Source organism: Maudiozyma barnettii (assembly GCF_903064755.1).
Source record: "Maudiozyma barnettii strain CLIB 1767 genome assembly, contig: KABA2_09, whole genome shotgun sequence".
Classification (NCBI taxonomy): domain Eukaryota; kingdom Fungi; phylum Ascomycota; class Saccharomycetes; order Saccharomycetales; family Saccharomycetaceae; genus Maudiozyma; species Maudiozyma barnettii.
In genome coordinates, this window is record NW_024545246.1 from 310373 (window position 1) to 333874 (window position 23502).

General features: G+C 34.3%; 6 protein-coding genes and 2 non-coding genes across 8 annotated transcripts; 3 read left to right on the plus strand and 5 right to left on the minus strand.

The window, feature by feature from the left end:
* Positions 1–1344: 1344 nt before the first annotated feature.
* On the plus strand, positions 1345–3759 carry ERB1 (Erb1p; the record flags this gene model as incomplete). Its single annotated transcript, XM_041552286.1, has 1 exon — positions 1345–3759. One exon carries the CDS (start codon positions 1345–1347, stop codon positions 3757–3759), a length of 2415 nt encoding a protein of 804 aa, XP_041408220.1.
* Positions 3760–5080: 1321 nt separating this feature from the next.
* Positions 5081–8089, plus strand: KABA2_09S03256 (uncharacterized protein; the record flags this gene model as incomplete). The annotated part of the gene is made up of 1 exon (XM_041552287.1): positions 5081–8089. The coding sequence occupies one exon, from the start codon at positions 5081–5083 to the stop codon at positions 8087–8089; it is 3009 nt and encodes a 1002-aa protein (XP_041408221.1).
* Positions 8090–8655: 566 nt separating this feature from the next.
* MCM1 (transcription factor MCM1) lies at positions 8656–9360 on the minus strand (the record flags this gene model as incomplete). The annotated part of the gene is made up of 1 exon (XM_041552288.1): positions 8656–9360. The coding sequence occupies one exon, from the start codon at positions 9358–9360 to the stop codon at positions 8656–8658; it is 705 nt and encodes a 234-aa protein (XP_041408222.1).
* Positions 9361–10103: 743 nt separating this feature from the next.
* On the minus strand, positions 10104–10200 carry KABA2_09S03300. The gene is made up of 2 exons: positions 10163–10200; positions 10104–10140 (listed from the first exon to the last, which is right to left on the minus strand). It is a non-coding gene; the product is annotated as a tRNA-Phe (tRNA).
* Positions 10201–11676: 1476 nt separating this feature from the next.
* IST3 (U2 snRNP complex subunit IST3) lies at positions 11677–12099 on the minus strand (the record flags this gene model as incomplete). The annotated part of the gene is made up of 1 exon (XM_041552289.1): positions 11677–12099. The coding sequence occupies one exon, from the start codon at positions 12097–12099 to the stop codon at positions 11677–11679; it is 423 nt and encodes a 140-aa protein (XP_041408223.1).
* Positions 12100–12608: 509 nt separating this feature from the next.
* On the minus strand, positions 12609–14960 carry AIM21 (Aim21p; the record flags this gene model as incomplete). Its single annotated transcript, XM_041552290.1, has 1 exon — positions 12609–14960. One exon carries the CDS (start codon positions 14958–14960, stop codon positions 12609–12611), a length of 2352 nt encoding a protein of 783 aa, XP_041408224.1.
* A 543-nt stretch (positions 14961–15503) lies between these two features.
* MPH1 (3'-5' DNA helicase) lies at positions 15504–18464 on the plus strand (the record flags this gene model as incomplete). The annotated part of the gene is made up of 1 exon (XM_041552291.1): positions 15504–18464. The coding sequence occupies one exon, from the start codon at positions 15504–15506 to the stop codon at positions 18462–18464; it is 2961 nt and encodes a 986-aa protein (XP_041408225.1).
* A 2059-nt stretch (positions 18465–20523) lies between these two features.
* Positions 20524–20595, minus strand: KABA2_09S03388. Its single transcript has one exon. It is a non-coding gene; the product is annotated as a tRNA-Arg (tRNA).
* Between the last annotated feature and the right edge of the window lie 2907 nt (positions 20596–23502).

The following is a 23502-nucleotide window of genomic DNA, read 5'->3' on the forward strand; positions in this document are numbered from 1 at the left end:
CTTATTATCTAAACGGTTATTACCTAATGAAATGTTTGGCCATTATTCATACATTTTAGATCTCTCGTTCCCACATAATTTCTGTCACAATTATACTATTTGATACGTTTTAATGTTAACAAGAAAAACATATATTTAGTAGCTAGAACACATTAGAATCTCGATATCATATTGTCTAGAAAACATCAAGAAAATCTCACATTTGATAAGGCTTAATACATAGTTTCTTAAACTTATTGTTACGTTTCAAAGAGCGTAGTATAAGGGATTAGTACTCAAGAAGCATCATTTGATTTCTAGTCAATCAACACTATATCTGAGACTTCGACTTCAATTATGAAGATAACTGTTATACACTTAAGAAGTGCTAGATGCCCCTGATATATCAAAACGGCTACTAAAAAAAAAGATTGACACTATGTAAATCATGCTTAATTTTTGGAGTACTCGAATCCTTTTACTAATAGACATCTTGAAATTTTTGAAACAATTTGAGAACAACCCGAAATATTACATTCATCGAACTTGTGACAGTAAGTTTTTCAAAGTCAGTCAAAACCCTTAGTTAAATTTGGGCCTAGTAGTGTTCAAGATGAGATAGGTAGACTGTTAAACAGAGGTGCTGTTGTTAGACTGCTCATCTTTTGTGCATAGTAACGTTGGACAATGTAGCTCCAATAAACCCAATGTAGGGGGAACGAATACTACATTATGCAGTATATATCATGTGTTATTATATATACGACAGTGCAGCACACTCTAAAATTCTACTTATATTAGCTACCTTCACCTTCAGATAGGTTAAGCTAATGTTAGCCTTTTTAGTGCTGCCGCTATATTTAACATAGACTTCAAGGAGCCCTTAAGGACCATTTATTAACAAGCATAAAGTAGAATAATGGTATAACTTGTCGCAGTTGCTTTGACATAACTGTTGTTATCCACTACATCCAAATTGAGGTCCAAAGAAATAGTATGTTGAAATAAATAATATGTTGAAAGAATCCTTGCAAATAATTCGTACTATATTTTCCACTTCGCTGTCATTTAGAACTTGAAGTTAACCTTAATCAATAGGCCATTCAATACTTTTGCTTCTGGTATCATGAGAATATCTTGAACACCTTAATTCATTCTAGTGTTAGTCAAACGCGGTGTGTGGGTGCGTATAGAAAATTTTTCTTCAACATGAAAAAAAAAAATTGCAGAGATGAGATGCGATGAGATGGGTTATATTAGAAAATATATAGAAGATACAGTTATCAATCATATCGGTAACAAAGGTATAAGCAAGTAATAATTTCAAGCGTTGAAGTTTACCATATCATATATACACAATATATAATGGCTAAACCTACAAGTAAGAAGGAGGTCACCAATATGACAAAGAAAAGAAGTGCCTCGGAAGCCGAAGAAAAGGTTCCAGAGCAAGATGACAACTTAATCGTTGATGGATTAATTGATGCTGGCGATGACAGTGATGACGATGACGATTTTGAATCAGCTGCAGAGGACTTTGCAGACTTGGAAGAGGATAAGCCAGAGGAAGCAGAAGCAGAAGAAGATTCTGATGCTGAACTGAACCGATTACTTGCCCAGGAAGAAGAAGAAGAAGAAGAAGAAGAATACAATACATCTGATTTTTCTGATGACACTGGATCTCTGACTGATAAACTATCAGGTATCAAATTAAAGACCATTGTTGATCCCAACATTTACACCAAATACTCTGATGGTCAACCAAGAATTGTTAAGCCCGAAATTAATCCAATTTATGATAGTGATGATAGTGATGCTGAGACAAAAAATACTATTGGTAACATCCCATTATCGGTTTACGATGAAATGCCACATATTGGTTACGATATTAATGGTAAGAGAATCATGCGTCCTGCTAAGGGGTCTGCTTTGGACCAACTTCTAGAGAGTATTGATCTACCAGAAGGTTGGACTGGTCTTCTAGATAAAAATACCGGTTCTAGTTTGAATATTACAGAAGAAGAGCTGGAATTGATTTCTAAGATTCAAAATAATCAACAAACCGACGACAACGTGGATCCCTATGAACCATTAATAGATTGGTTTACCAGACACGAGGAAGTTATGCCATTGACTGCTATTCCGGAACCAAAAAGAAGATTTGTTCCTTCTAAACATGAAGCTAAGAGGGTTATGAAGATTGTTAAGGCTATTAGGGAAGGTCGTATCATTCCACCGAAGAAATTAAAGGAAGCCAGAGAAAAAGAAAAGGCTGAAGATTTTCATTTCGATCTATGGGGTGATTCACCAGAAGAAATTGAACATGTTATGAACTTGAGGGCACCAAAATTATCTCCACCAACTAACGAAGAAAGTTACAACCCACCGGAGGAGTACTTATTGAATGATAACGAAAAGAAAGAATGGGAAAACACTGAACCAAGTGAAAGAGAGAAAAACTATATTCCACAGAAATATTCATCCTTGAGACAAGTACCAGGTTATCACGAATCCGTCAGAGAAAGATTTGAAAGATCTCTTGATTTGTACTTGGCACCACGTGTACGTAAAAACAAGTTGAATATCGACCCTGAATCCTTGCTACCAGAACTTCCTTCACCAAAGGATTTAAGACCGTTCCCAATCCGTTGTTCCACAGTTTATTCGGGACATACTGCTCGTATACGTTCCCTTTCAATCGACCCATCTGGGTTATGGTTGGCTACAGGGTCAGACGATGGTTCAGTTAGAGTTTGGGAAATCCTTACCGGTAGAGAAGTTTACAAGGTTCAACTAGTCGACCCTGAAGAGGATTCCGAGGATCACATTGAATGTGTTGCATGGAATCCAGATGTTGCTACTGGTATTCTAGCTGTTGCTGTTGGGGAACATATCCATTTAATTGTCCCACCAATCTTTGGTTTTGACATTGAAAACAACGGTAAGACTAAGATTGAGAATGGTTTCGGGTTTGATACATTTGGTAATGTTAAGAAGAGTAACCTTGTTGGTGATGATGCGGATGATGATAATGAGGATGCCAACGAATCTACCGGTGTCAAGAAAGTTGTTGCGCAATGGGTTAAGCCATCTGCCAAACAAGTTGAAAAGGATATTTGCATAACAATCATCTGTAGAAAGACCGTGAAGAAACTATCATGGCACCGTAAAGGTGACTATTTTGTCACTGTACAACCTGAATCTGGTCACACATCTGTATTGATCCATCAAGTTTCTAAACATTTGACACAGTCTCCGTTTAAGAAATCTAAAGGTATCATTATGGATGCCAAATTCCATCCATTCAAGCCTCAATTATTTGTTTGTTCTCAAAGATACATTAGAATATATGATTTATCGCAACAAGTATTAGTCAAGAAGTTACTACCTGGTGCGCGTTGGTTATCTGGTATTGATATCCATCCAAGAGGTGATAACTTGATTGCATCATCATACGACAAGCGTGTTCTGTGGCACGATTTGGATTTGGCTAATACACCATACAAGACCTTGAGATATCATGAAAAGGCCGTTAGAAACGTATCCTTCCATAAGAGGCTACCTTTGTTCAGTTCTGCTGCAGATGACGGTACAATCCATATCTTTCACGACACAGTATATGACGACATGATGAAGAATCCACTGATCGTTCCATTAAAGAAGCTGACTGGCCACAAGATCACTAGCAGTCTGGGTGTCCTAGATGCCGTCTGGCATCCAAGAGAAGCCTGGTTGTTCTCAGCTGGTGCCGACCACTCTGCTCGTCTATGGACCACTTAGAACCTCATAAAAAAAATCCAAATCTGCACATTTCGTATATATATATCTATATACACATATATAACTGTAAAATAAAAAGAGATTAATAAAAACCGCCAAAACTCTAGAATCGGTATATATGTCGCCAGGTCACATGATCTAGGGCACGTGACCTTCCACAGTATGCGAAGAGGTGACTTTCTTCCCCAATTTGGCTGTCTGACCGGAAACTGTGGCATCGCCGAACGGGAACAAAAAAATGTGACAAAACTTTTCACTTCCTGAAACGTCAACTGTGGTTTCTGCTAGTAAACAGAATCTGTGAGGATGATTAAAGCTTTTAGATATCCATTGATATATAATACGAGGGATGGATCACGATTAAATGAGACGGTTCTGTGAATAATTTATTCTCCTTTTTTTTATTGCAAGCTTATGGATAAGACTATACACTTATTATTCTACCAAAATCAAGTAAACTACACACGGCAACTAACTATTATGTCCACTATCCATCAAATGACTTTTTCTCAAAGCACTTTATCTTCTAATTGCATCCAATACACACATGGTGATTCTCAATGTAATGGTCTCATGTGTCACTTATTCTCAATAGATTCAGCTGGTACAAACTTAGACGCTTCCAATGACGAATGCGATCAAGATGATGACGTTATTGTTGATTTGAATTCGGGCTCTTTGGATCCTGTATCCTTGAAGAGCTGGACCCTTATGACAGAAATGACAGAACAATTCACCAGATTATAAAGGAATGGAGTATGTTACATCCCATCGCATCACACTTCATTACATCTCATAAAAAAATCATATTTGATTTCATTATAATATTCATTCACGTCATTTACATCAACTTCCTCATGTTACACTAAGCATCCCCTTCACGGTTAAATTATTGTTTAAAAAACAATTACCGTCATTAAATTTTATTCAACGTTTCGTCATTAATTTATTGTTATTTACATAGACATCTATTTATACCCTTCATATATAGTATATTTAGTAGTAATATTTATATATTTTGCATTATTACTGATAACACGTCGTTCATAGCGATAAGCTGCTACGAAAACGCACTAAAAGAGAAAAAACTTCAAGACAAAAAAATTGAATGAGCGCAAGCCCAACTCTCTTTTTTTGGTTTTTTGAAATTGGTTGAATCCATTAAATAAGATATTAGTCGATGGATGAATTGGAAAATACAATAAATCACGCTAACGTTTAAAAAGGGTATCTTTGGAAATTTGGGTCAATTCTATCAATTTAGTGTAAATACAATCAGGCTATTTTTATCCTGTTTACTTAAATATACATTGTATGCAAGATGTTCGGGAATAATAACAGATCAATGTTTGGTGGGAATAATACTCAATCGCAACCATTAGGAAACACTAATAATAATAATGCATTCGGTAATAATACGAATCAATTTGGTAATAACGGTGGTGCTATGAATAATGCTCAGAGTGGGTTTGGTGGATTTGCTTCTACTCAGAACAAACCAATGTTTGGAAACACCAATAACAATAATGCAACAAACACTGGAGGCAATATGCTTGGACAGAATCAAAACTCAGGATTTGGCGGTGGTATGAATAATACTGGTAATGCATTTGGAAGTAATGTAAATGCAAATACTTCTGGATCGGGTATGTTTGGAGCCCAAACCAATACTAATAATACCAGTAATACATTTGGAAATAATACTAATAACAATAATGCATTCGGAGCCACTAACTCAACTAATACTACAGGTTTCGGTAACAACAATAATAATAATGTATTTGGAATGAATAAACCTTCAACTGGTATGTTTGGCCAAAATACCGTAGGTAATAACATTACTCAGTCATCTATGTTTGGTCAGAACAACAACAATACTAATAATAATAACAGCGGTAATTCGATGTTTGGTCAAAACAACAACTCTTTCGGAATTAGTACATTAGGTGGAATGAATAACAACAACAATAATCGAACACAGACACAGACAAATGGTTTGTTTGGTAACACTAACACTAACACTACCAGTATAAATAGTCCGTTCGGTAACACTAACAATACTCAATCCGCCGGTCTATATGGACAAAACAACCAACAACAACAACAACAAGCTGGGACATTTGGTCAAAATAATAATAACCAACAACAACAACAAGGTGGATTGTTTGGTAACAAACCAACTACTATGGGATTTGGTAATCAAAATAATTCAGGTTTTGGAAATACAAACCAACAGCAAACTGGAATGTTTGGTCAAAATAACAACAATAGCGCCATGGCTGGTAATAACGCTGGTATGTTTGGTCAAAATAACCAGGTAAGTTCTGGGTTTGGTCAGCAGTCCTCAGGTGGGTTATTTGGAAATAAACCAGCTACTGGTGGTCTGTTCGGTCAAAATCCACAACCGCAGCAACAGCAACAGCAACCAGGTGGTTTATTCGGACAAACTAACTCAATGCAAAAACCTGGTGGACTTTTTGGTCAGAATAATCAGCAACAACAGCAAGGTGGTCTGTTTGGAAATAAACTATCAACAGGAGGATTATTTGGTAATAACCAACCACAGCAACAACAACAAGGTCAACTGAATACTTCGGCTGGCGGGTTATTTGGTAGTAAACCAGCTACGGGTGGTTTGTTTGGGAACAATAATATGGGTCAGCAGAATCAGTCAACGGGATTTGGTAATTCGTTTGGTTCAAATACAATGAATACAGCCACCCAGAACAACACTTCTGTTGGTGGTTTATTTGGTAATAAACCTGCAACTACTACTGGTGGTGGTCTCTTTGGTAACAATAATAACACTCTCGGTGCACAATCCGGTTCAACATTCGGTACAAATAATACTACTTTGGGTGGTAATAATATGGGTGCAACTACTAGTGGTTTATTCGGTGCAAAACCTGGAAATACTACATCTGGATTTGGAACAACCCAACAGACAAATACGGCAACGGGTGGACTCTTTGGAGCTAAACCGATGGGTACTTCATTTGGGCAAGCTCAACCTGCGTCAGCAACCACAAGTGGTGGTTTGTTTGGTGCTAAGCCGTCCACTATGGGTGGTCTAAATAACACTGTTGGTGGGACGGTTGGTTCAGGTATGTTTGGGAATAGTACAACGACCAATACTCTTGGTTCAAGTACAACAGGAACAAACACCCTTGGGGGTGGACTGTTCGGAAATAAAGCTGCTCCAAATAATGGTCCTTTAAGTACTGTCGGTGGATTAACTATGGGTGCTTCAAACCAACCAGCCATTAATTCCAATTTGAACAATTTGTTTTTGAATGGTACTCTTCCTGAATCAATCACACAACCTAATAAAACATCCATTGTTAGAGTTAGTGCTGATAATAAAATGAATACAACATTAACCAAAGCTTATAGATTGGCACCTAAAGTGTTGTTCTCTACCAAACAGTTGGCTTCGTTGAATAGAACTTCAATGAGATCTTCAGAGTCGACTATTACATCAGGTACAACTAATGACGGTGCACTATCGTTGGGGACTAAGACTGAATCTGAGATAAATGCATTAAATGGTGCTACTCCTTTAAAATTATTGTTTAGCCCAGATAAAACATCAATGAAATCTTTGATTGTTAGGAAGAAACTAGAGAATACCGATGAGAATGTAGCTGAGGCCAACACAGTAAAGCAAATTACCTTTAATAATCCATCTACCTCTTCAAGTCCTCAGAAGACAGCCGCATTTGAGATTCCATCTGATGAAGAAAAAGAGCAAGAACAAGAAAGGATTAATGAGCTAGATGATGATAATTCAAGTACAGTCTCTGCTCTGTTACCAGAGAAGGGTACTCCACAATATATTAAATTGCATACAGCATTAAGCGATGATGTCGAATTTTTAGATGATAATTATTATATTTCACCATCTTTAGATACTTTGAAATCAAAATCTTTACTTGATTTAAGACAAGTTGATAATTTAATTGTTGGTAATACCAAGTTTGGTAAAATGGAATTTTTAGAACCAGTAGACTTATCCAATGTTCCATTAAATCTATTGTGTGGTAATATTATTAATTTCAGTCCTAATGAATGTTTAGTCTATTCGAATTCTTCATCTGTTCCAGAACCTCATGATGGATTAAACGTTAGAGTTAGAATCTCTATATACAATTGTTTCCCAAGAGATAAATCAGATAGAAAAATTATTACAGACATTACACATCCTGCATTTACTCAAATTGTTGCCAAATTGAAAAAGAGTCACGACAAATATGCGAAGTTTGAAAGTTATGATCCGTCAACTGGTACATATACATTTATTAGAGAGCACGCTGTCATTAGCGTTCCATGATGTTGATAACCATATATATATAGCATGATTATTATTAAAAGTTTGTAATTGTTTAAAAAGATGTGTCTGTACGTATATTAAGTAACAGATAGTAATTGCATAAACTAAATTATTTGTATATTCAAGATACAATATCGTTAAATATATTTATATATATTGATGTTGTTGTGTTTTTTTTTCATTTACTAATGGTCATATAGGCAGTTTATAAAAAGAATTTACAGAAAGATTTTGGTGTGGGTGGGGTGTTAATATTATATAAAAAGGGTGATAAAGTAATAACAAATGTTCATTGATAATGTTTATTTGATCTATTTTATTTTTAATAATGGATGATTACAATGTACAATTAAGTATAATGTATTTATGAAAGGAGAGAGAAAATAAAGAGAGAAAAGTGCTGTTCTATAATATCATTTTCATTTCTTATTCTCTCTAAATGGTTTTTCTATTTTTTTCAATGCTCATAGAATTATCTTCATCCATAAATTCTTGATTAATAAGGAGAAGAAGAAGAAAGAGATAAAGGGGGGTGATTTTTGTTGTTGTTGTTACTTGACAAAATTTTAAAATTGATTTTGTTGAGAATCTTGGAAATATTGTTGATATGCTACATTATTTGGATTCTGACTATTATTTGGATTTAAATTAGGATTTGGATTAGTTATCTTTTGATCCTGGGATGGAGTCATTCCATTTGAATGAGGAGCAGTAGCAGAAGAATCTATATTAAATGGATGTTCCACGTTCTGTTGCATTTGATTCTGTTGCATCTGTTGCAATTGTTGCATATGTTGAGCTTGAGCTTGTGCCTGAGCAGCCTGAGCCTGTGCTTGTGCTTGTGCTTGAGCCTGTGCCTGAGCCTGTGCTTGTGCTTGAGCTTGAGCTTGTTGTTGAATAGCCAAATCATTAGTATCTCCGTTTTCTTCCTCTTCTTCCTCTTCCTCTTCTTCTTCTTCATCTGGAGCATTCAAACAAGCTTGAATTAAATTTCTACCTTCTTGTTGAGTCACAATTGGTTCAAATTTAGGAGTACTAAACGTATAAACCAACCCAGTCTCTGATACTACCAGTAATAAAACTTGAGTACCTGTTAATACCGACAATTCAAACGCTTTCTTCATAATCCCATGTTTTCTCTTAGAGAAAGTGACATGTCGTCTAGTTTTATTTTCTATGAATTTAATTTCGATTTTTCTTCTCTCCTTGGAGTCTCCTTTAGCAGAAGGAGAAAGAGAGTTATCATTATCATTAATCTCTTGGTCGGACATTATGTGAAGTTATTAATTATGAGTATTTTGATATTTTTCCAAAAAATTAGGTAAGCTTATTCGTGTATTTTTTAAGTTTTAATATTTGACAGATTTCGAGTTACTATAAGCAGTAAATAAATTCGAAAAACAAAAAAGGAGGGAGGGAGTAATAATAATAATAATGTGAGTTTCCAAACAATATATCTGTCAGTTTGCCTAATCTTAGATAGTATGATTAAGTTTGTGCTGAGTCGTTATAAAATATGTATAGTATAATGTTGGTATACCTTAAATTGTTATAAGATAAACAAATTTTCAGTATGTTGATATTATTTATTTTACCGAATTAAATAGAAAGATGTCTACATTTGGGAAGTATTACTTCTTTGGTTCATGTACCCAAATCTTACCAACTGAAAAATAAAATAAAATAAAAATATAAATTATTTGAAAATTTCATTCTCTATTCTTGTTGCAAATGATGAAAATAAACAAAGCGTGAATAGCTAGTAGTAATAGTAATCGCAGTGATTGGCAGGTTAGTCGTACAATTACACGGTAGATGGGAGAAAGGGGAGGCCTGTACTGCGGTTCTTTCAGTGTGGGAGGGAGAGAGAGAAACAGAAAGAAAGAGCGCAATTTTTTATGTTTTTTCTCTTCTCTTCTCTCTGTGGGGGTGGAGGCTTAAAAAGGTCATGTGACGGTGCACCCAGACATCTGTCACTGAGTACGGCAGCGCGGAAGTTGCCGGCAAAAAGGAATGCGAATTCTGTGGATCGAACACAGGACCTCCAGATTTCTATTTTTGACCGAAGTATATTCTTCAGTCTGGCGCTCTCCCAACTGAGCTAAATCCGCAAATAATTGTGTTGGAATTGGTCGAAATATTGACCCGTATTGGTATTAAAAATATAAGTTTTGTATGATATTTATTAGAAAAGGATGAGCTGAAGCTTGAGTAGTAGAGTTAGTTCTTGATTTGTTTGTTCCATATATAGTAGAAGGTAGAAAGATGTTGGTATTTGTCGGAAATATATTATAAGAGGGATAATGACCAAGGTTATTGACAGGAATTATGTGAAATTAAGATATCTAAGATGTCCTAATAAGAAATAAACATTTTATTAGGTAATAGTCGTTTAGGCCATAATCGTTTAGAAAATAAGTTCATTACTTATCGATCGTTTAACCAACAATCGTTTAGGTAACAAATCAATTACTTGACAATCGTTTAGGTAATCAGTTTACTACTTAACAATCGTTTAGGTAATAAGAAGAAACGAAACTTCGATAAAATAAATGATATATAAAGACAAAGAATTCTGAACTTACATTCTGAGTTAGATTCTATTCGTTCTGTAAATTATATACAATATAAAAAGAATGACTAACAAATATAAGAGAAATATAACAATTATATTTTGCTTACCTAACATTAAAACTTAAGCTACACCATTCACCTCTATACCTAACACCTTTAATAATGAACGAATATAAGTCTAACCACAGTATGTCTACTTCAGCTCAGTTATGATCTATTGATAGATTCATCCCGCAATGATCTATTGATAGGTTCATCCCGCAACAACTTAATAATAGATTACTTACGCCACTGTCGAGTGAGTTTATAATCACGAAAATGATAATCCAACATATATAAATGGAACAATATTTCATTTATGAATATAATTGTTTCCATAATTTACTTTATATATTTTTATATAAGAGATAAAAAGATCAGACGACTATAAGTTGATTTTATAATATAATAAAATTGGTTCAGTTAAATAGAAGATGTCTAATATTCAATTTTCCCATCAGGTTTTGACCACTATCCCTTTCATCTCTTAATTTTAGGTTGATTTCTCTCTTTCATTTATTTTGAGCCTCGACAATGGATATGAAAATCTAAAAATACTCAAAATAAAATTAATGGCAAACAATAGAGGGAGCGGAGCTATTCGATTTCTGATAAATATATTGTAAAATACTGCCGTTTTCTATCTTGTAAATAAATCAAGCTCATCTGATTCATGGTACCCTATGTGAACTATTGGGACGAATCCTAATACATGCATCCTTGACATCAGTAACCAATATACCATATCCTCTTTTGAGTCAATTATAGTGAACAGAATACCAGAAATATATTAGGATCACTAATTGGTTTTTAAGGAATATCAAAAATGTTTCTCAATAGTTTTAATGAGGAATTGTCTCCTTAATCTAGCAAGATATTGAACGAATCGATACCATATAGTTTAGAATTTACCAACTAGCTGCGAATTTGGATATACTGTAAGAAGTTGAAAGTTGTGCGGTTCATTCATCTTATCAAGGTAACAACAACTGGTTAACAATATCCTTATCTAATTCCTCTTTAACAGCTTTTCTGTAATCATCCATGTCATCTCGTGGTTCAAAGAACGTATGATCTACTTGAATGGTTCTTCCACCAATTTTTGCACCATTTAGGTTATCCACTGCGAGCACACTCGATCTTTGGTCTTCATACTTCAAGTATGCAAACCCTTTAGAATCACCAGTCTGTCTATCCCTCATTAGAAATACATCTACCGGGATTCCATATTGCGAAAATATTGTTACTATATCACCCTCTGTAAGTTCTTTATTAAGACCACCGATGTATATGTAGGCCTGATCAACGTACTCATGGTGCCAGGATTTCTCAGGATCAAGGATTCCTTGTTCAAGCTCTGCAGCGTTTATCCTTTGTATGGATTTAATCTGGTTCATTTGTATGTAGTATTGAATCAAACACTTTCTTCCGTGTCAGTTTGACTATTTTTAGCTTAATGTTTAGTTTATTTGTTTGGTATCGTGTTGGAATTGCCTTACTTAAAAAATTTTCAAAACAATTATCAAGGCGAAAGGCATCTTAAAACAAAGTTTAATTAGGATTATGGAAAGGGCTGAACAGTGAACAAAAAAGGTTCAATATGGGGTCATTTGGACCTAATTTCGTAAAAGTAGATACGTATACTGTGAGACAATGAAGATCTAATCGGTGTTGGTAGGTACACGTATCCTTTCTCTTGTGAAACATTGTATGTTCATGTTAAATATGTGTTTCAATGTCGGCGACTAAACATGTGGAGATGACTGCTACATTATTTAGTTAAAAATAAATCTCCTCTTTGTTATTACGTAAATATGTTGTAGATATGGATCATTGATGATTCACAATTGTCATTTCTTTATTATCGTGTTCTTGCATAAAATATATATGTGTGTATAACATTATTCTAGTTCATCTGCCCATCCTCAGGAGTAGAGTCGTCAACAGCAACAACATCTTGACCATTCTCCTCAGTATCAAACTCATCGATGTCTCCTTTTAACATCTCCTGTTGCATTAGAGATTCGGCCATTTCTTCAACTTGTTGTTCCAGATATATTGGTCTCTCGTCACCATCTCTAACCTCAATCATTTCTCCGACAGATATTGGTGTTTGGGATGTTGTTCTTTCTACCTCAATTGGGTTCTCTACTTGTTTTGGCTCCTCTTCCTCAGAGACAACCAGTTCATTATCATCAAGTGCCAAAATGTTCATATGTCCTTTTGGTGTCTCGCCCTCTTCGGAGTTGTTACATGTTTCTGCCTCTTCAGTATTGGGGTTCTTTTGTACTTTTATTGGTGTCAGAATAATGGTCCAGTTATTAAATGTTTCAATATCATTATTTTCTGTGGAATCAACAACCTTCTTGATACCGCTAATCTTTGTTGGGAGCTTCCGACCACGAGGACCTCTGGCCCTCTTTTGACGAACATCACCCAGGCCAGTTGTTGAACTACTAATATCGCCATCTGAACTCTGATTTCCAGATGAAATACCGAGCTTCTTGCTTAATTCAGGTGGTAGAACACCGCCCGGAACCATTCCAGGTAATGCAAACATTCCATTCATATTTCCAACCATTCGTAATGGCCTAGCTGGTATAGATTTCGTTTGGGCAGATGTATCATCTTCTGTAATCGGCGTCGATGGAGATTCGGTCAGGCCTTCAGTCGCCGGTGCTGTCTCATCTAGGCCTAAATTTTTTATTTGCTGTCTTTGCAGCATTTGATGGAAAGCAGCTATCTTTGACGATGGCTTTTTGGGTACTGGAGGGGGTCCCTTTTTAACAGGTCTCGATGGTATCGAAGGCTCTTCTTCTTTCGGGGCAAGTTCTGGTTTTTCGGTTTCGGTTTCAATATCGTTGGATTGCTCTTCTTTCAATCCATCGTTTGAATTATTCTGTAGGATATCATTTTGCAACTGTTCATCACTCTCATCTTCAATGGATTCATTGGACGGTTCCAATAATGGCTCAGTAACCTCTCCTATGCCTTCATTGGAAATATTTTCAGATATTTGTTCAGATTTCGTAGTAGTAGTACTTTCTGTGGTTTGCGCATTTTGTAATAAATATTTATTGGCATCTAGAGAACCAGAACTGATAATATCAACTTGCTGGACTTCCTTTTCATCTTCGACTGTTTCTTCAAAATCTGACTCTTCGTTATTTTGGATATTCTCTTTCAAATTCGCAGCAGAGTATTCCTCCTTTACTGATTGAGAATGGTCAACCTGCACAGTCTGTAGTCCAACGGATGTTGCTGCCTTCCTTGGTCTTAGAGGAACGAAGGGAGCAGGAATATCGGTAGCTGTTCTTCTGATTGGTCTTTTTGGCATTAATGGTTCCACTAATCCAGTCTTGTTATCTGAATATTGTGTTTCTGCTTCATCTGTCACATTTTCAGGCTCAGTTGTATCATTAACACTTTTATCAGATAGAAGCATATTCCTTCCAGCTCTTTCTCCTTCTTCTTCTTCTTCTTCTTCTTCTTCTTCTTCTTCTTCTTCTTCTTCTTTATTTTTTTCCTGTGGGGGATTCGAAAATTCTGGGTTTACCTTATCTTGGGTAGATTGGGTGTTGTGTTCAATCTCTGGTATATCATTACTGTTAGAAAAATCATGTTGCATTTTAGATATTGATGGACTTTGCTGATCAGATTCGTTAGTTTCATCGGTAGCAATAGATCCTTCATGAGATCCAGCAAGAACTATGTCTTCATTGGTAGAACTCCCCTTTCTAATAGATGGTCTAGGAGGAATATGTGGTTCATTATTCACTACTTGATCAACCGATATATTTTTCCTCATTGGTCTTGCTGGAATATGTGGTTCGTTAACGTTTTCCTGCTCAAGAGCTGTTTCGTTTTTTATTGGCCTGGCGGAGATTTGCAGGTCAACCTCATGTTTAATAACGTTGCTCTCATGAGTAGGTCTTGTTGGAATGTGTGGTTCCTGGACTGCATTACTGGGGTGTGTATGGGTTGGTCTACTTGGAATGTTGGGAACTGTTTTTTCCTGTAAACCGCTTGGTTTAATCTGATCCATCGTATCAATCTCTGTAGATTTTATTGAAGAGCCTCCTGATGGTCTGGCTGGTACATGTGGATAAGCATCTTCCTCTTCTTCTTTTTCTTCTTGTGATGGAGTTTCGACCAACGATTCTGAGGTCTTAGGTCTCCGTAGTGGTCTTGAGGGTGGAATGATCCCTGCTTGGGTAGATCCAGGTAGTTCACTCTCTAATATCTCCTCAGTACTCATATCTTCGGTAGAATTTGAAGAAGTTGTAACTGTAATAACAATTGATTGAGAATGCTATTACTTCTAATCTGTTTCACCGTGCCTTAAAGGTTAGTATTCGGGTTTCCAGTTTAACTTATCTGGCTTTTAAGGGCTTCAAAATGAATAAAACGCCAAATTAAAATATAATATTGAATTTCGCTTTTCACTGTAAAATAACAAAATGATGAACCAACGATGAAGAAATGAACTACATTGAAAACAAGCTACAGATATTTTCAAAAAGGGGAATAAAAGTGATTGATTGCCATCAATTCGGATATTTCTGTAATATTTATTAAATAGTATAACTATTGAACTGTTATATTAGATACAAATTGGCGACATAATAGTTGCAGGAATAAAGTTCAAACTATCACTTGGAAGTGACCTTGGAGGAAGATTTGTTTAATTTAATCACAAATTCAGTAATTCAGCGAACTTAAAAAACGGTTAAGTGAACTTCTTTGATGTATTATCAGCTCTGCAATTGATTGAATATTTATACCGAGAAAGTTTTATTGCATGGAGCTTAGCGATTTTGATGAGGATGAGTACGACTCTCTGTACCAGAAAAACATTAATAAAAGTGTAAAAGAAACAGTGATACGAACTGCTGTACCTGTCCAAAGAGATCTATTTAACAACATACTTCCAGGTCAACAATCTTTTTATGAGGAAATTCAAAGGGATGTAACTTTTGGGAGAACTCATCACGATTTTAATGATTCTACTTTAAATGATTACATCTATCCTACAAACTTCGAAGTAAGAGATTATCAATTTGATATTGTGAAAAGAGCACTTTTTACAAATCTACTGTGTGCGATACCGACAGGTATGGGTAAGACTTTCATTGCAAGTACGGTAATGTTGAATTTCTTTAGATGGACCAAGACAGGTAAAGTTATCTTCATGGCGCCAACGAGACCACTGGTAGCACAACAGATTAAAGCCTGTCTTGGTGTATCTGGTATACCTAGTAATCAAACAGCTATCCTGTTAGACAAAACCAGGCGCAATAGAGAAGATATCTGGCAAGAGAAGAGGGTGTTTTTTACTACTCCTCAAGTGGTAGAGAATGATTTAAAGAGAGGTGTGTTAAATCCAAAAGATATTGTATGTTTGGTTGTTGATGAAGCACATAGGGCCACTGGTTCTTATGCATATACTAATGTTGTTCAATTCATCAACAGGTTCAACACATCGTATAGAATATTAGCCTTGACTGCTACACCGGGTTCGACATTAGAAAATGTTCAGGAAGTGGTAAACAACTTAACCATATCAACTATTGAAATTAGAACTGAGGAAAGTGAAGATATTGTGAAATATATGAAACATAAGGAAAGAGAAGAGGTTAGAATTGAACTAATTCCAGAAATTGAAGATATTATCGAACAATTGGGTATAGCTATTACACCAGTTTTGAAACAAGCAGTAGAGTTAGGAATATATGAAGAATGTGAGCCAACAAGAATTAATGCATTTGTGGCTATGCAACAAAGTCAAAAGATTATTTCCAATCCAAATATTCCGGAAGGTATCAAATGGAGAAATTTTTTCATTTTACAATTATTAAACCATTTTGGTCAAATGTTAAAGAGAATCAAAATTTATGGGATCAGAACATTCTACAATTATTTTAAAAACAAATATAACGAATTCACTACTAAATATAATATGGGTAAGTCTACAAACAAGATTGCAGCATCATTCTATTTCCATCCCATCTTGAAAGTGATGATGAAAACGTGTGATGGAATGACAGCGAATTCACAGTTTCTTGGCCATGGTAAATTGGAACGTGTTAGGGAAGAGTTGGAGGTATTTTTTATAGGAAGTGATCCCACATCGAGAATAATTATCTTTACAGAATTAAGAGAAAGTGCATTGGAGATTGTGCGTTGCGTGGATTCGATGAGGAACTCTGATATTAGACCTCATATTTTTATAGGTCAGTCAAGAGGTAAAGAAGGTTTTGATGAGGTTGAATTTACACGTAAGCATAAAGCAAAAGGTAGAAAGAAAGTTGACCGTTTGAGTAGGCAAGCAGAACAAGAAATGCTTGAAACCAAGAAGAAGCAAGAGAAAGAAAAAGCGAAGCTCGAAAGAAGTGCGAGACGTACAGCTAGTTCCGAAGAAGCCCAGATAAATGGGATGAATCAGAAGCAACAGAAGGACGTGATACGTAGATTCAAAGCTGGTGAATTCAATGTCTTGGTGTGTACATCCATTGGTGAAGAAGGGCTAGATATTGGTGAGGTCGATTGTATTATTTGCTATGATACCACAAGTAGTCCAATTAAGAACATTCAACGTATGGGTAGAACTGGTAGAAAGAGAGACGGTCGTATTGTCTTATTATTTTCTAGTAATGAATCATTTAAATTCCAACAAGCCATGGAAGATTATATCAGTTTACAAAAGATGATAAGTCAGGATTATATTGAGTATAAGGAATCGGACCGTATCCTTCCAAAGGACATCACACCCCACTGTGTCAAGAAATTTATGACAATTAATGAGTCTGATGAAACAGTTAATAATATGGAAGACACAGATGATGTTATTCTGTATGCCACTCAATGTATGTTAGGTAAAAAAGTCAAACCCACAAAAGCCAAAAAGGTGACGAAAAGGGCGACGAAAGCCAAACCAAAACAATTTTTCATGCCAGACAATGTTCCAACAGGTATTATTTCTGCTGGTAATCTTGTTAACAAATATGTGGAAAATGGTTCTGGTGAATTATCCTTGGTGAAAAAGGAGCATTCCAATGAGACAAAAGCTCCTACGATGCTGGATAAGATTGGTGATTCTTCCTCATCTTCAGGTATGTCTGATAATGATGAAGACGAATTTGTTCAAAGGAAAAAGGCGAAGACGACTATCAAACCGTTATCAAAGCAAAAATCACCTGTATTTCATAATGTGCACTTGAATCCGGTGAAGAGCGAACCCACGGCAGTTCCTAATCTTTCAGAGATTGAAAATAGTTCACTAAAAACAAGAGTCGAAGTTTTAGGTAACCAAGGTTTGTCAAACACGAAGAGGATATCAACTGATCAAGAAAACTCACCATCCTATACCAAAAGCGGATTTCTTACTCCTGATGAGCATAAATATTTTAAAGAGCACTATGAGCCGAACAGCGCTCTTTCTATGGATCTAATACCCAATTTTGAAAACCACACGAAGATATCCAAGATACGTCATTCAACTCCTAATACGGCCATTATCAAGCTATTTTCTGACCTTCGCAGCAATAATGTAGCACGAACTATAGACATGAATAGAACTAACTGCATTGCAAAGGCGTTACATACATCTAATCAGAGCATTAGTACATCCATGAGCTCCGATTTGTCGTTACGGAGCCACACAGCATCGATGTCGCAATCAACACAAACCCGAGAAGATGTGCCAGATCTTTCCAACGAAAAGGTCTTGGACGATATTCTTGGCTCGGACTCAGACTTTTAACTAACGACACCATGGACTATATATACATGTATAAATAATAATAATACACATTTGCATTTCTACCACTGATGGTTGATTGATAATGCCCCAATGCAATCAGATCTTCGTATTGGAAGTTGAGATGTCAATGATTATCTCACCACTACGTTAAAAGTGATCTTTCCTGGGCTGTATTCGCAAAAAAAAAGGAATTTTTTTCTCGTTACGATCTTCGCTGTCGAGAGAAGTATATAAGGAGATGTAAAACATAAGAAGTTCATTATTAATTTCGTGCACTTTCTCGTTGGCTATAGTTGCTATTATTCTTGTCTTTTTGGCCTAAAGAGAGTATCCTTATGCACGGGAAATACGCATATCAGTGAGGATTCGTCCGAGATTGTGTTTTTGCTGGTTGAAATTTATTAACCAGACCTACTCCTCATGATCGCCATGGGATGTTCGCTTTAGAATGTCTCTGATTATGTAGGGAATTTTTGGAATACTTTTTTTTCTTTTTATTTATTTTAACGACATCGTTATTATACATTATTTTGTTTTATTTACTATGCTGGTGACTCACTTGCACTTGGAATATTTTTATATCTTTCAAAATGTGATGTTTCGTGAGGACACGGAACCTCATTTTGATTATATTTAAAAATTGAACACTATTTTTAAACTAGATGTGTCTATATTGATAGAAGAAGTAAAAAAATAGAAAATATATTTATTAAATTGTATCCTTACAGATTTTGTATATTTATAAAGAATTAAATATATGAACGAACTAAAAACTACTTCAGGCTGGGGCGGTGATGATCAGAAGAGAGAATGTAAGAAGTTATGGATGAATGAGTATTTGTAAATATAAAAGTTTATTCATCATCGTCATTGTAGAAGTCGTCTGGGTATCCGAATTTGTCGATGATTTCATCTAAGGTATCATTGAGAGATTCTGAGATGTCTTCGATTTCCAATATACTGATTAGTCCATCATATAGAGTGACCTTGTCAATTGGAATGGTATCTACTACTATAATGTTAGTACTAGTTGCTGGATTATTCCTCAACTCAGTAGGGCTGTTAACAGGTAGAGAATTAACTAATTGGGAGCAGATTATAGCGAAAGTTAAAGCGGTAAATTTCAACATTGTTAAGTAATTGGTGTTTTTGATCTATCCCAAGAAAACTAAGAATATAAGTAAAGTAAAGTGGAAACCATCTCAGGATTAATCTCTGAGCTATTATTTCCTTTTATATATATTTTTTGATTACAATTTACCTATCTGATTCTGGTAGGCATCCTTTTCCTATGCCCAATTTATTTATTCACAAAAAGGATAATGGGTAACTATGCTATAATATATTACGATATATGGTTAATCATTACAATTATACAGAGTTTTGAGGAATTGTGAGTACAGATGTGTGTGTGTGTGTGTTTCCTTTACGTTAGTTTTTAAAAGTAAGATTTGAGATAAAGGTAATAAAGTTTAGTCACATTTGAGATAATTTTCCATTTTACCCACTCAAAAGCGTACAGTACCAAACAAAAAGTGCTAAGAAATTAATGTAGTGCAAGAAGAAGGAGAAATATAACTACTGCAGAATCGTTCTGATATATTAATGGGTAATGTGATTACCTTGATTCCATGAAGTTGATTAATGTATTGATGGCTAGAATACTTAGAGGTGACACATTTTTCCCTTAAGGTGACACAAAAAATTGAAGAGACAAGAAATTTAATTTGTTTTTAATTTTTTCTAGAATACAAAGGAATAAATTAAAATATCTAAGGTAGTTTTCAGTTTATATTACAGATGAATCAGCATGTTTAATATTATTTATGTAACAAAATGCAAGAAAACCTCCTAGTGACATTTTTTTTTTTTGACTGGGCTACAAACGAAATAATTCTTTACCAGATAACAAAAAGGGAAACCTCTTTGAACAACGTTGTATTACGGTAACATTGTCTAATAATCAATAAAAAACACAGTGACTTAGTTGTACAAATTAGCAAAACCATGGTCTTATTGTGACAAAATATTTTAAGAAAATGTAAAAAAAGAATGTAAGCACTCACACTGGGGGTCGAACCCAGAATCTTCTGATTAGAAGTCAGACGCGTTGCCATTACGCCATGCGAGCTCAAATTCTTGGACAAAAATTCGAAAATTAAGATATATTAATTAGCTAAACTTTGGATTTTCAGATGTTTCAATATTAAAATATTTGTTATTGATAGAAATTATGTTAGAACGTGTTATAATATAGAAAGTAGCAATACTTAGTTATTACAATTTTATGTTTAGTAAGAAATTATTACTAACTGTTCAATATGATTCTAGAACATTCTTTAAGAATGATTAGTAAGCAAGTATTACTAATTGGTAGACTGCTTTCCTTTCCCAAAAGTATAAAAGGAACACATATTCTAACTTTATATATATACAATCTTCCTTATATAGACTTACTTTATATAACATAAAATAAACTACAAGATTATACATTTGAATATCTATAACTATGTCCGATGATTTCAACTCGAATACTAATCGTATATTCTCGATTTCAAACTTACGTTTACAGGATCAATATATCTCGAATGTGTTATGAAGCGTGTTATAGTATGAAATAAATATTATGTAATGATTAAATAATATGAGAAACAGATTGTCGAGAAAAATAAATAATATATAAAGACAGAGAATTCTGAACTTACATTCTAAGTTATATTCTGTTTGTTCTATAAATTATATACAATAAATATTCACTTACAAGTATAAGAAAAGTATAACAAATAATATTTGCTTTATTTTAATCATTAGTATTCAGTCTACACCTACTCCTCTCTACCTAACACGTCAAAAAAATATGACTAGCAACATTTCTGCTTCAAACACAAGTTTTTCTCAAAACAGTTAAAGTTTGATATACTAAATAATATACTTGTTTAAACTTTTTAATTTAGAACCTTTAATGTCATTATTGATAGATCTTTCCCGAATCGAATAGCTGCACTTAAAAGGCCAATATTTACTTCTACAGAAATTGATGGGAAAATTGAATATTAGACATCTTCTATTTAACTTAACAAATTTTATTATATTATAAAATCAACTTATAGTCGTCTAATTTTTTATATCTTATATAAAAATATATAAGGTAAATTATGGAAACAATTATTTTCATAAATGAAATATTGTTCCATTTATATATGCTGAATTTATCATTTTCGTGATTACAAACTCACTCGACAGTGGCGTAAGTAATCTATTAGTGGGTCGTTGAAGGATTAATCTATTATCAAATCATTGCGAGATGAATTTATCATCAGATCATAACCTTGGTCATTATCATTCTTATAATATATTTCCAACAGAAATTATATGGGAACAAGATATTGTACAGAATCCGAGATAGAGGCTTTGCCTCTAGTAGTCTCTTCAAGCAGTACTTTATTTAATTCGGACATTTTATAATACGATAATCGATCTTTCGTTTCTTCTTGTTACCTAAACGATTGTTAAGTAGTAAACAGATTACCTAAACGATATTATTAAAGCCACGTTCTCCAAGGTTACTTCTGTGTAGAAGAGCTGGTTAACACTTCAGCAGTTATCAATAGATAATTACAAAGAAACACTTAGTGAAAACCATCAACAATTAAATTCGACAAATATGTCATCTCTGAGAAAGCAAGACCGAACAAACTCCAAAATTTTAATTAAGTAAGCATGTCATATATAATAAACCATTATAGAAGAACAATAAACTTTAAGTATTATATAGTATAAAAATGATTATCAATTATTGTACTATTAAACATCCCAATTATAATATTAGTACCACTGTATTAAGAATGACCTAAATATTTGTTAAGAAGTGGAAGGTTAGAAAGGTTAAAACAGTCATGTAATTTTCCTTGTATTTTATAAATTTACCACAATATTTCTTTATTTAATAGTTCATAGATATCTGCGAAAAGGACATTTTAACAACTATCCCTTATCAATTCAAGCGTACTCTTCAATAATTTCTTCATCAATTGTAAAAATATTTCTTTAGTTGAACTAGTTATCAATTATTACTACTGACCAGTATGATTTAATTCACATTAAAAGGTGTCTCAAAACAAAGTGTAATATAGCGTTCCTCTCTTCATATTCCAATGGAAATAAGATTTATTATCATATGTTTGGAGGTACTTATTTATAGTCAGTTATCAAAAGAAAGGAAATCAAATATAAAGATTCTTATATTTTCAAATAAAAAAAGAAACATTTTCCGATACTTCTACATTTAGAGTCATTAAGATTTAATAGCTTACTAATTAATACAATGAATGGCTACCCTCTAGTAATAACTTTGAATTGCATTCATCTCATACTACGTGGGGTATGTATATCAGTTATAAGAACACTTTTTTTTTCTTTTTGCTTGTGATCTGTTACTTTAAGGATAGATCATGAGAATCCAGGAGCCATATATTAAATTGTTGTTGAATATAATAATCCATTGGATCTTACTGTTTTTAGTAATTATACAATATTTTTTAAAACAAAATCGTAACTTTAATTATTGTTATATTTTCTATTCCTATTAAAACAATAGAGAGAGAGTAGTTCAGTTGTTTCTAGCACAATTACTGTGTCATCACTTAAGAATATCTGGTTCCCAAACAATCAAGCAAATATTTGTTGAAACGTAAATTAGTGTGACTCACAAACAACTATTAGTGAACGAAATAAATATTGAAGCTAGTCCCCCCCCATTGTAAATGAGAAGATTCAGTTCTAGGTAATTACTAATTTACTGTAATTCTTATACATATCTCCAAGCTTTCTTTATTTGCCTTACAACAAAAAGGTTAAATATTGTAAATAAACTATCTTATCCTTCTCCTTCTTGGCCCCCCCTTCTCTTCCTAGTCACGTTCATTACCTTTTCCAAATCTTAATAAACTCCGATTTCGAAGTGCTTAAAAAAATATCAAAAGAAAATCAATTTCTGGGCTGAGCTGAACTGAATGACCAGTCCTCCGCTTCCCCCCCC